The sequence below is a fragment of the Homarus americanus genome, unplaced genomic scaffold (assembly GCF_018991925.1).
Source record: "Homarus americanus isolate GMGI-L3 unplaced genomic scaffold, GMGI_Hamer_2.0 scaffold40565, whole genome shotgun sequence".
In the NCBI taxonomy this organism is placed as follows: domain Eukaryota; kingdom Metazoa; phylum Arthropoda; class Malacostraca; order Decapoda; family Nephropidae; genus Homarus; species Homarus americanus.
In genome coordinates this window covers 621,214-634,315 of record NW_024735503.1, presented here as the reverse complement: position 1 = coordinate 634,315, position 13,102 = coordinate 621,214, and the positions used below count along the sequence as shown (strand labels likewise).

Here is a 13,102-nt window from a genome sequence, read left to right as displayed (position 1 = left end):
CACGAGAGTGCACTCTTTTGTCACACAAAGAAAGGGCAACCACAGAAATTTCAGTGCATCTTGTTTGTATGATAGGGCACTATCAATGTGCTCCTCTAGCTAACAATACCTCCTGTCTTTTAAGAAGTTTTTCACAAGTTGTTAGTATAATTACACAATATACTGACTGATCTCATGGAATAGTGTTATCTTTAATTATTGTAGTGTACATCATACTGTACCTAACTGTAAATTGAGCTTACTTCTGGTACAATGACAGAGGGCACCTCAAGAAAGGCAAAAAATCAAGTTTCCCACAGCAAACACATGAAAAAGCATAAGCTCAGTATTATAGCCACTTGCTATGATGAGAATGTCTTACAGCTGGTTCTTCTATGCCATCCTCATCCGTTTCGTCACCTTGAGAACCCCCCATTCGGAGGCTGGGACGATCTTGGTGAAGGGGGGAAGTGGGAGCAAGATGAGGGGGAGGAGGAGCATGGGAAGGACCTGGAGGAAAATCATCAGTATTCTCCAATGAGCCATCCATAGTTCCTCCCTCCCTTGACTCTCTTCGCATTCCACTACTACCACTGTCACCACCACCACTAGTTGAAGGAGGCTCCGAATGACCCTCATGAAAGGTTGAACGAATGGCCTCACCCACCTGTGATCATAATGTGCCAACGTGTCAAGGGTGACTTGAGGGTATTGATAAACAAACAGGTTGCCCTAAACTTACCTTTAGAAGTCAGTCATATTTTCTTTCTCTTTAAAAATTTGAGTACTGTACAAGGTAACATTGAATATTAAAAAGTCCTTTTGTTAATAAAATACAAGGTAACATAATTTAAATTAATTCTAATGCATGGCACCAGCAAAGTTCAAACATCTCAAGTTGTGTTATTTTAAAATTTTCTAATTTCAAAAGGTTAAGAAAAAATGTGGAATTTGGAAAGAATAAAGGCGAAAAAATTTAAGTGAGACTAAAACACTGTGACATGTAATGATATGTCTGTACTCATTAACATAATTTTTATTTCCATAAGTTGTAAAACCAAATTACCCAATATGGTCCTCTTTAGCCTTTAAAAATACTGTACGTACAGTACAGTACTGCAATGAGCAAAACAGACATGACTAACAAACCAGAGTTATGACAATATGCAATGTACAGTACCTGTATGAGCTTAAATTACTTTTAGACACTGTACATTACAGTAGTTGTATGAATTGTGGTGTTCATAATAATTTGGCCCATATTCAATAACATTTCTTTGATTTATATTTTAATACATATATATCTCAATCCTATCTTCAGAAAATGAATAACGAAAAGTCTCTTTGAAATGCCACAATCTACAGTTAATTTTGCAGGTTCATCCGCCAAGACAACCATCTAACTTATTAACTCTTCCATGTCTGTTCTCTTCACACTGCATCACCATGTAAGTCTTCTCCCAGTTGCCTGCTTCTGCTACTGTACACTCTTGTGAATCATCTCTACATTTTTAATCTATTTATACTGTATCTCCTTCCTACCTCAGTATGTCATATTTCATTTTATCATGCACTTCCTTCATAACAATACTAGATGTCTGTAAAGTATTCATGTTGCATTTCTCTCTTCTATTCTATCCACTCTAACCAGACCACATTTTGTTATCAGACATTCTATTTTGTTTACTTGTATTGCACAGTTCAGTATTTAACTTGCCATTCAATAAGTGACCTTTCTTTACTTCCCATGCAACAATGTAAGATGTAAATTCTCCCTAAATCTTGTCATACATGAAAAAACTTTTACAATTGGAGTTACACATCTTCATCTTCTATTCAAATTCCTGTTTCCTCCAGTGTTTTCATCTATCTAACTACTCCTAACTATGCCGTACACGTTATCTGCAATACTCGGGACTATACTGTATGTTGTCCCCAATCCCTCAGTAATGTGTTTGCTAATGTAATAATAATAATAATAATGTGCGCCCCCTTCCTGCTCACAGATGAAGTGTGTGCATTATACATCAAAAGAGATCAGAAAAGTCATGATGGAAAACAGATGTATGTAACTTTAAGTGAAACATTACACTTCAACACCAGATATAAACAATGCAAAGATATGACAGGTATCAAGCTTATGCAACTGATTGAGGTAGACACGTACAGATTTCTAGTCTTATAAATACATAGAGTACTGCACATAAATTTCACTGAATATCTTTAGCCTTAGAATTTCTTTTTTTTTTAGCCATTTCAAAGAACAAAAAAAAAATAAGTTTGTGTTACTTCCTCAACTACATACCACACTGTTTCCTTCAATGTGATGATGTGATTGATACTGTAACCTTATTAATCTGTCTATGAATACTGTACTCTGTAATCCTGTCACTTCTCAAACTGTGACCTTGATACAGTATTCTTAATCACCCTTCCATTTTACAGTATTGTAGTTCCTATTACCAGCAAGCCAATTCCTGAATAATCATTGAGATGTTTTTCATATCCTATCTTATTATAAGCTGCCTTATAAAGTGGTAAAATATCATATTGAGAAAAAAGATAAAAGACACGAGTTTCAATACAGCACTCAGGTGTCTGTGTGATCTAATGGGGGAGGGGGAGGGTATACCCAATATTGGACTCATAGCAGCAGGCTGCAGGGGGTGCTGATGGGTTACATATTTTTTATTTCATCACACTCTCTTTCATCAGTCAAATCACTATTACCCCAAGACTAATTACTACTGCACAACCTGTGTGATAAGCAAGGGTGGCAATACATTACGGTACCCTCAACATTTTCTGCACTAAGTACGGTATAAAATTATGGTACAGTATTTTTTCCCCAGTATGGCATAGTACAAGAGTATGGAATTTTTTCCATTTCATCGTATATATAAGATAAAAAAAGAAGGCAAGGCCATCAGCATGCACAGGCGGTGATAGAGCCACAGCTTGCATCACCTGCCATAAGAAAAAAATATAATACAGCACTGTACTGTAAGAGTAAGAGAAGCCTGGGTGGCTTTCACTGTTATCTTCCTTTTACTGTGTTATTTTCACCCACATTGTATATTTTCAGGCATGGTACAGTGGAGTCATGATAATTCACGGGTACCTGTCACTGCCTCTTTCTGAAATTTTGTGGTCAAATATTCATAATTCATGGCTGAGTGCCGGCTGTCGCAGCATTTAATATAAATATCACTTCAATGCTCTAATGTGACTTAAAAATGCAGAAGAATATAATATAAAACTATAAAATAAGAAAAATGAAGAGTGGAGAGTGAATTGTGTGTGGGAGGTGGGAGGTAGAGCAGTTGGTTGGTGAACTGAGATTCCTGTTCCCTCTCCCCCTTGCATTCCTAAGCACTCGGTGCCCCTCTGACCTCCTTATTACAACATTATGCAATTTTACCCCAATTTCTATTTAAATAAATTAAACTATAATTTATGATGTCTTCTGGCACCTAATCCGCAAATTATTGCAACTCCACTGTATAATATTTTCTTCCAGTAAGATTTACGGAGAAAATTCCGTACCATACCGTATTGCCACCCTTGGTGGTAAGTGAGCAAATGCTTGACCTAGAACTTTGACAACAAGAGCTGGTATTGAGCTCAAGGTGGCAGATCTTTTTCCAAAACATGGTAATATCTCTGGAGGTCAAGGCACATGTAGTACAGTACTGTATTCAAATTCAATGACATATTATGGCAAGAAAAAGGGATCGTTACTGTAAGTATTGTACTTATTCCACCTTTTTGAGAAACAAGATAGATAATTTTATGTACTGTGCTGTACTTAGAGTACTTGTGAAAGGGTTAATTAATGTGCTGTGCTGTACAATATAATAGGCAGATATAAGTGGAGTACTTCTGTCTGTTATCCCTTACATTAATTACTATAGCTACTGCCATACAGAAAACAGATGATAACAGTTTCGCGCATGCAACATCTGTCTCAATCAGTGAAACTTAAACTACGTATAAAGACAAATGATATAAAACAGAGATACAAGGTGTGTCTATTTAACAAAAACATACTGACCATAATGCTTATGCATTGAAAAAATATTAAAATATTGTTTTTTATCTACCCATCTGTCTATTACTGAGATTCACAGCCTTAAAATGTGCCCAACGTTATATGTTATACAGAAAATATTTTCAGAGCAAATTGTAAAAAAAATTAAATTTATACACTGTACCACTGTACAATAAATCCCTGCTATATTGTAATAGTGTATCCTCATAACTGCCATGGTGTAGCTGAGTTACTCATGGGTTTAAATTCTGTAAAATCATCCTAGAAATTGCTCAAATTCACTGAAATCGAAGGACACTGCAATTCACTATATGTGATGATTTTCCTGGTACACTGATAACTCTGGTTTCCTCCACATGCCGGCACATTAGAGAGAGGAGAAGTAGCAGCAGAAGGAAGCAGGAGGGATGAGTGGGGCTAAGAGATGGGGTGGGAATGGCAATTGTAAGAAACAAAAAACAGGTAGGGAGTATATTGGTGAATGGTACAATGTTTACCTTGGAGATTTATAAGTTTTCACTGAACAGATTTCTCTAGCAACTTTATCTATATCCCATTGGCATACTAGAAGCATGTACTGTAAGGTGATGTTTTATGTTGGTTAAAAAGAAGTAACTAAGCTACAGTATTAGGTATTCATTATGTTAATCAATGGTAGGGTGGTGACTCAAGGCATTAGCTACTCCAAAAGCCAGTTCATGCCCAGTTCAGCACTTGCTAACAGCATGTAACAGAGACATGTCTGACTGTCCAAGTGGCTAACAGACAGATCAGTGGTGAAGAGGATAAAATAAAGTAAAAGGTTCAGATGTGCTCCATGTTTGTGGTACTGCTGTTTAGTTCTTGGGTGTATTCATAATGCTGCTCTTCAGTTTTTTCAATGAAAAGGTATCTCTCACCTGTAGTGAATCTCAGTGCCTTGTTTTGTATACTCTGTAAGTTGAGTACAGTACAAGTAATTTTAAGGCCAGGAGGGTTGAAACTGAGAGAACTAAGTAAAGAAAGGTTTATCCTCTTGAAATGCATTTTTTGTCTTTTGATATAAAATAAGTTTCAATTTAAAACTGTACAATACTGTACTAAGATTCATATTACTGTATAAAAGGCAGAATACCTTTACTTCAGCTGGCAAGTATCACGTTCTTGTTGATTGGGAAAACAATAATACAATATTGTTGAACAAGAAAATATTAAGACAAGATAAATTATGATAATGAGTACGTATGTAACTTCACTTCTGTGCTTGGAGGAATATAAGAACAAAATCAACAACTATTTCTAAGATGTATACACTTACACTAAAAGGTAATTCATCTAAGGTATTCAAAATAATAATTTCAGTTTTCATTTGTTTCACATTAAGTTCAATACATTACAGGATAATATCATAATTCAATATAAAAGAAGAAGCTAAAGCTAAAATATCCAAAAAAGAGTTAATTGGTTGTACTTGCCTAAGCAACCTGTCACAGACTAAGATAATTCAACCACCTCACTAGGGTTTAGATATACTGTACAGGTAAATTTCCTTATTAGTTTGCTGCAAAACAGCAAGCTGTGATACTCAAGGACACAATACAAGTATAGCAGGAGTTTACTGTACATTAGATAAGGATTAAATAATGCTGGAATTTTAAAACATACAAGAAAGCTTCAGGCCAAGAAATGTGCTACAGCAAACTCAATAATAGAAAAGTCCTTAAAATAAAAAATAGCTCACCGGTGATGCCAGTTCAGATTCCAGTTCTGGATCAAATTCGTTTTCCTCTACAGTACTCATAATGACTTGTTGAGTGAGAGCAGCAACACTTGATGATGATAATTCCTTTTCAGGCGATTCTTGTAAAGACACTAGTTGACATTTATCTGAGTTGTCTCCCTACAGGCACAACAAAAACTGCATTAAAACAAGTCAGTAGCAACAAATACAGTAATCTTCCCATCAGCTGGAATAATTGGTGAGGAGCATTTCCGGGTATTGAGACAAATTCTCTTATTCCTGGAAAAAATTGCCCATCTATGGAATTTTTCTGGGCATTGTTGACACTTCATTGGTTTTTATGAGCTCTTTCTTTATTTAAAATGACTTCAGTATTGATAACGATCATTCTTCTGAATTGCGAGTAAACATCATAGTATCAAACAGTGGCCATTAAGTAAATAAGGTACTGATATATAAATTTGAATTTTCTTTGGTGCCCGTTCAGAAGGTCGCATCCACCTTTGTAAGTCTAGATCTACCACTGGAAATACTTAGCCTAAATCCTCCAAGAAATAAGCATCTGACAGCTTTGTTGGCTGTCTTTAGTCAAATTGCCTTATTGTTTTTCATTGTTGTATACCTGCACCATCCAAGGGCATAGGAAACTGTACATTATACATACTCCCAAGGCCTGTGTACACCATATAGTGCACCTGTATTCTCTATTTTCATGCTGAACTGTATACCTGCATAGTTTATATACATGCCTATCCACTAAATTGATATTAATATTTTTATTATTGTTAAAACTTTGAGTAATGTAGCCACTGTAAAAGCCTAATCTTAAAACCTTCAGTCTTAAATTTTCATCGGTACATCAGTAGTTGTGTGGTTTTGAAGCTGTATTGTACAGGTACCCATTTTTTTATACTGTTGGTCACCAATAAACTAGGGAGTACTGTATAAATAAGATGTGAAAAATAGTGTCACTGCATATTCTGTTACCCAACTTGTAAAAACAGTACAGTACAGTACAGTACTAGAATAGCAGCCTGCTCAAAACAACTACAATAAAGTACCTTGGTTAACTGTCTGATTTTTTTCCCATATTAAATGGTGTATAATGAGTGCAAAGCAGGTAGGTACTGTACCACCATTGTTCTTACTGAAGAACGGAAGGAAGTATATACCCATAAGTAGGTAAATACAGTACGTACAGATATTATTTTTATTCAACGTAATCAACGTATCGCTTTCAAAATTATTCCTAGATATATAAATTTGGGTGTAAATAACCCACAAACTTCATAAAATTTGTTTTTATTGAATAATTTGGGATCATCACATAATATGAGGCGCCCCGCATTGTTTGGGTTATTCGTGCCAAAATTTGAAACCGAAAAAAAGGCGTTTAAAGTTTTTCCAACTTCGAACATGCATAACTTTGTTGTTTCTTGAGATACAGCATTCATTTTTGATGAATTTTGAAGCTAAAGGACTGTACTTGCAGATGGTAGGTAGCATGTCATGAAGTAATGTATTGGGTTGTTGCAATGTTGACTTGAAGCAACAAAACTCCCACCTCTTATGGCTTTTTTTACTTTAATCGATATCAGAGTGTAGATCCCGCCTGCTGGAGGGGCCGTGACGTAGATAGCAGACACTCACTGTCACTGACCGAGACAGGGGAGGAGGCTGTAGGCTGGTCGCTGTGATTGGCTGCCCGCTCCTTTCACTCACTCACTGACGGGATGAGAGCATCTAAGATGCGAAAGCCAAGCCCATAATTTCCTGTCTGCCACAAATTGATGTTCTACCCTATTTTCAAAGGACTTTCAACCTTATTTACAGTATAGTAAGGAGATCTTATCAACTACCATCGTATAGAGCTTGACCGAAAATAGTGCTTTCCAACAAAAAAATGCGTTTCGCCCGGATGGTCTGAATGCACCTTACAATGCGGGACGCCTCATATCAGTAAGGCACAATGGGCTTAACTGAGTTTATACATTGAGTTAGCCATCCTCCTTGGTTTTGTTTAACCAATATTAATTTCAAATGCTGTGAAAACAATAATATTTTACTAATACAATACAGTACAGTATAAATAAAAGTAATGAAGACATTGGGCTATTTATTTAATCATGCAATAATCACTTTTCGACTAGTATGCACCTGTACTTCTGGCTAGTGCCTCAGTCACCAGAAGCTGCTGGGATGTAAACAAACTCATTTCACTCACTTTTAGGAAGTTTCAACTAATAAATGGACTATATTTAGAGTATGAATGTAATAGTAATTAGTTTATTTTACTATTTAAGAAATAGATAAACATCCAACTACATTTGTGTGAATGTGTGGAAGCAAAGCTTGACTTAAGGGAAGAAAATTTAACTTGACCATGGAAAAATACCCAGGTTTCCAGAATCTTGATTTTCTGAGATTTCATTTCGAGTGTCTATACCTCTACAGTACAGCAGGGACAGTATAATTACATGGCATAATGCCAAGTTGGGACATGCTAATATGTTAACCAATGCCAGAAAAACTGAAAGATGAGCTTTTACATTCTATGTCAATCCAAAGCAGCAGATACTGTACAGTACTTAAACTCACAAGAAGACTGGAAGGTTGAGTGGGTACAATACTCTGTCTCTGTACAGGTTCAGTGTATGAAACCTGGAGCAGTGAACGACTGGCCTCTGAGACGTCAGTTACCTCATCATATTCCCAGCTTCCTAAAGATTCTGCCTGAAAAGAAAAATATCACTACACCATAGTATATAAGAAACATATGCATCGAAATACAGTACATACAGTACTGTATACCTTAAAGTTTATAATTTTTTGCATACGCTAATGTTACAATTGTCAAAACAGTAATTATTCGTTTTAGCCCATTACCCTCTTTTGAGAAACTGTGTTTCTGGTGTACAGTATTTTGGTGTGTTTTAGTCATATACTGTATGACCTTCATTTCTTGTGCAGATGAGCCATTTTTTCCTAGAAAATCGACCTAACCTTAACAGAAAGTACTGTACTCATTTTGATATTTGGTACCAATGAGAACAACTTTGTTGAAACATCATGGTGTAATTCTACAATTTTTGTGGACGCGAGAGTAAACTCGGACCGAGAGGGTCAGTTGTAAACAAACAGTGCAGACGACAGAACCTGCCGACAATGGCAGATACTATATAACCTAACCTCTTTGAAGCCTCTTTGAAGGTAAATATCTTAAATATTAAGCATTTGCACAAGAAACGTTACTATTAAAAACAAACTTGTACTGTAATTAAAAAAAGGAGCAGACGACAACACGTGCCGACAATGGCAGATACTTAATGTTAAGGGGAAATATATTAAAACTAAGCATTTCCACAAGAAACGTTATGCTTAAAAAATAAATTCATAATTAAAAAATAATATATCTAGGTTAGTCATAAACACTAGAAGAGGAATGGGTGAGAGACAAATGTTAACCACCAAAACACACACAATATACTACTGCATATAAAAAATACTAGCTTTACACAGTGCAGCTTCTTTAGGTGTTATAAGAATACCCTGTAATAATAATAGCAATGAAGTTTACTGAAAATGAAGCATCCAATAGGTGAAAATAGAATATACAAATAAAATAAATAAATGTTTAAACATAGAGGTCAGCTCCACGGAGTCTGATGTAGAAGGAGATTGGACATAAAGGTTACATAAGATAAGGTTATAAGAGTCTGGTGCAAATTAGTACTGAACTGTATGAAAAAGAGTGTGGAGAAAATACAGTAATGTCTGAGAATAGCACTACCCATACCACCAGAAGGAGTTGTTCCATTTCATTCATTTTTTCCCCATAGTGTGTATGTTCTTATCACTATACAGTAGTAAGGATTTTAAAAAAGGTGACATTTACTAGAACCTGACCTAACCAACAAAATAAACCTACCTAACCTTACCTAACTTCCAAGCCGAGCCCCCCAGACCCCCTCCGTCATACTAAACAGACAGTACTTATTTTGATATCTGGTACCAATGAAATTTTTTTTGCTGAAGTGTCATGGTATAATTTTATCTTTTTAGTGGACATGATAATATGCTCAGACTGAGTGGGTCGGTTGCAAACAAACAGACGACACATGGTGACTCGGCAGATTTTTTGAAGGAGTATTTACAGTAAATAATTACCAGTAATTTGTTCACAAACAAAGCACAGAGACATTATTTTAGTGTCATATGATCAGTTTGTCACCATGTTTTACCCCACAATTTCCCTCATTAATCATGCCCTGCCCACTAGAGTAATAGAGAGAGAAAAAAAATGTACAGCATGCCCTTACAATCTGCAGATTTTTAATTCGCGGCGTTCGATTATTTATGGATGGCACTCTGAATGTACCCAAGAATGTCTGTGGGTTGTTTTAAAGTTGGCAGTATGTTCATGGCCGGGACGAGGAGCTCGCAAGTCTTGTGGCATCCTACAAGGTATCTCTCTTGTCCCAGGTGGCTGGGCCATAAGCACTCACTCCGGGGTAAACACTTGTCAGTTTCACGAGTGTGCTACTCTGCTCTCTTAACAACTGTGCTCATTGTGTTTGTGATGGCTTCCAAACGCCCTCAACCACCTTCATCCAGTTGCAGGAAGGTGCCCAAACAAGTGAAGAGAGAAAAGAAGGTCATATATTTCTTCCATACATACGTCTGGCAATGGGAGTGGGTAAGAGGAAAGAGTGACTGCTGTTAGCCCATCGTCTACAGTTGTAACTCTCCTCTCTCCCTGCCATATTTCACTGGATTTACTGTTATTATTAGTGTTTACTGATAGAATAGTGTTTAATAGTGATTAATCATGGCATTGTAGCTAGGCTACCTTGCCATTGTGACCACAGGCTACTGGGCCAAGCTGTGAGGTGTTATGGTTTTTTCAACTAATATTTTTGGGTAGATATACATAACTTTCTTCATTTATTTTTATTCAGTTACATGCACACACCATCCTACATACATATTGTGAAAAAAAAGTACATTATTATACTGCAAATACCGCCATCCTTCAGGCTGGGTTGGCTAGATGGCTATGAAATAATTTTTTTAAGTTCGATCTACGTATCAACCCAGCTGGCGCTCAGGTGCCATTCATTCAAGAGACAGTAATTCTTGTGAGAAAAAAATTGCCGTATGGCAACCCAACCAACCTAACTTTAATAACAAAGCATGGAGATGACGTGAGGGTAGACTCTTGCATTGTTTTCTACATTTCAATACATTTTGTTGTCTTCTTTCTGATTATTTGTGAGAGGATTTTCCAATTATTATTTATTTATTTATTTATTTATGTGTGTGTGTGTGTGTGTGCCTACACACATACACAGTACAAGTAAAAGAAATAATTGTCCAAAGGACAAGCACATAAAGGGAATATACGTAAATTTTTTTGCAAATGAGTAAAATGTACCCTCCATCCCAGTCAGCAAATGATAATCGTGGATTTGGCAATTCGTGGTAATTTTGAGACCCAAACCCCTGCAAATTTTAAGGGCATGCGGTACCTGGTAATTAAAATAAAAAGTTGTCGCCTCTTTTAGAATACGTACTTAATATACTGTAATGATAAGAACATCTGTGGAAAAAAAATAACAACTCCTGGTGGTAGTGCTGTTGTCAGAAATTACCAAAAATACAGTAAACAAGAAGTACATAGTATACAAGTACAGGTAATTGTTAATGATATTTTACAATTGTTGGTACAGTATGGGGATGTCCCAGTAGAGGTACTGTATGTGCAAGGAAGTGTGTGTGTGTGTGTGCAAGCAGTGAGAATGGACTGTAATGGCATAAATAAAGTTATTACCTATACTGGGCTGAGTCCTGATGCCCTCCTTAAACTAGCGATGCATCAACAGTACGTACCTGAAATGCCATTTTTTAATATCCTACTCAATGGCACACTACAGAATAATATTAATGCACTAAAAAAAAATTATGACAAAAGTTGTAAACTACCATTGCTATATCTTCATATTCATGCAAAAAATTCCATTAAAGCAGTAAACATTAATGCAGCTGTTATTTAGTCTCTTGTTCTGAAACTGATAACAGCCAAATAAAGATACTGTACAGACTGCATAAGACTGTCAACTCTTCATGAACGCAATAAAAATTCACATAATATACAATATAATAGGCAATGACAGCTTGAATTTTAATCCTGATTATATTGCTGACACATACAGATGTGTTGTATAATAATAACAGTAATAATAATAAGGATGAAAGAAGGGTAAAATTGCAGATTACAGCAACAAAAGAATAATACAAAAATAAATTGTTTTTCTGATGGTTTCTCATGCGATTGGTTCAAATCTGACATTCGTTTTTATCGTTAATCACTCGTTTTGGATTTAGCACCCCCCCCTAACAATAACGGGGAAAAGCATGGGAATTCGGGGTTCTGGGTGGGGAAGAACCAAAACGAGTTATTTGTGGTAGAAGCGAATTCCAAAATTGTCCGAATTGCAACAAGAAAACATCAGAAGAACACATTGTGCAACAGAAATTCTGTTATTTACAAAAAAAAGTCAAAATAATAGTTCTATCGATTGCGTGTTCTGAATTCCCGGTACTCTGTGCTTGCTAACTTATACAATATAACCAAACTAAACCTTACCTAACCCCCTAGCCGGGACCCCCCCCTCCCGGTGGCCAGTGGGCTTCGCCCCTGGACCACCAGACACAATGTAACAACCAAGAGTTGCGTGGTCAGCCTCTACGAGAATATAAATAACCATTACAGTATTTGCGCGACTCAAGTATGAACACACAATTTGAGACACAGCGTTGGGGCAACAGGTACTCATATTTTATTCTTTTTAAAATTCAATAACTTCCTTATTATCAATTTGCGACGGAAGTGTAACATAAGAAAATGATCATAAAAAAAAAATAGTTCTATCGACTGAGTGTAGTGAATTTCCCCAATTCTATGGTTGCTGTTTACTGCAATATTGCCGAATGAAGTGGGTACGAGTTGACTTAAACTGGATATGAGTTGTCAAAAATCTTTGTAAACTTGCCCATGAAGTTCTTCAGCAAGTCTACCAGAATTTCTTTTACAGTACAACTTAATTTCCAACTACAACTACAGTATTTGAAATTGATTTATATATAATGAATATTAAGTAAAGTTTAACCTATAAGTGGATTAAACTGTGATACCTTATCTTTGTCGTTGCTGATTCACAGCAAAGAAAACTTACTGTTAACTCCCTGCTACTCATAAAGTAAAGTTTGAGGAGTCGAGGCAGGAATGTTGACGATGGTTCACATCCTCCACCAGGCAACACCACACTCTTCCCTCGGTCTTTAACAATTAT

At 36.2% G+C, this 13,102-nt stretch overlaps 1 protein-coding gene across 1 annotated transcript in view; it reads right to left on the bottom strand.

The window, feature by feature from the left end:
- The window catches only part of LOC121871171 (intraflagellar transport protein 46 homolog), a 29,653-nt gene extending 16,588 nt beyond the window's left edge, over nucleotides 1–13,065 (bottom strand). The window contains exons 1-4 of the mRNA XM_042373331.1: nucleotides 12,986–13,065; nucleotides 8,349–8,483; nucleotides 5,751–5,909; nucleotides 362–646 (exon numbers count right to left, since the gene is read on the bottom strand). Coding sequence (XP_042229265.1) covers nucleotides 362–646; nucleotides 5,751–5,909; nucleotides 8,349–8,483; nucleotides 12,986–13,006 — 600 coding nt within the window. The 5' untranslated portion in view covers nucleotides 13,007–13,065. The remainder of the gene's footprint in view (nucleotides 1–361; nucleotides 647–5,750; nucleotides 5,910–8,348; nucleotides 8,484–12,985) is intronic.
- Nucleotides 13,066–13,102: the final 37 nt, after the last annotated feature.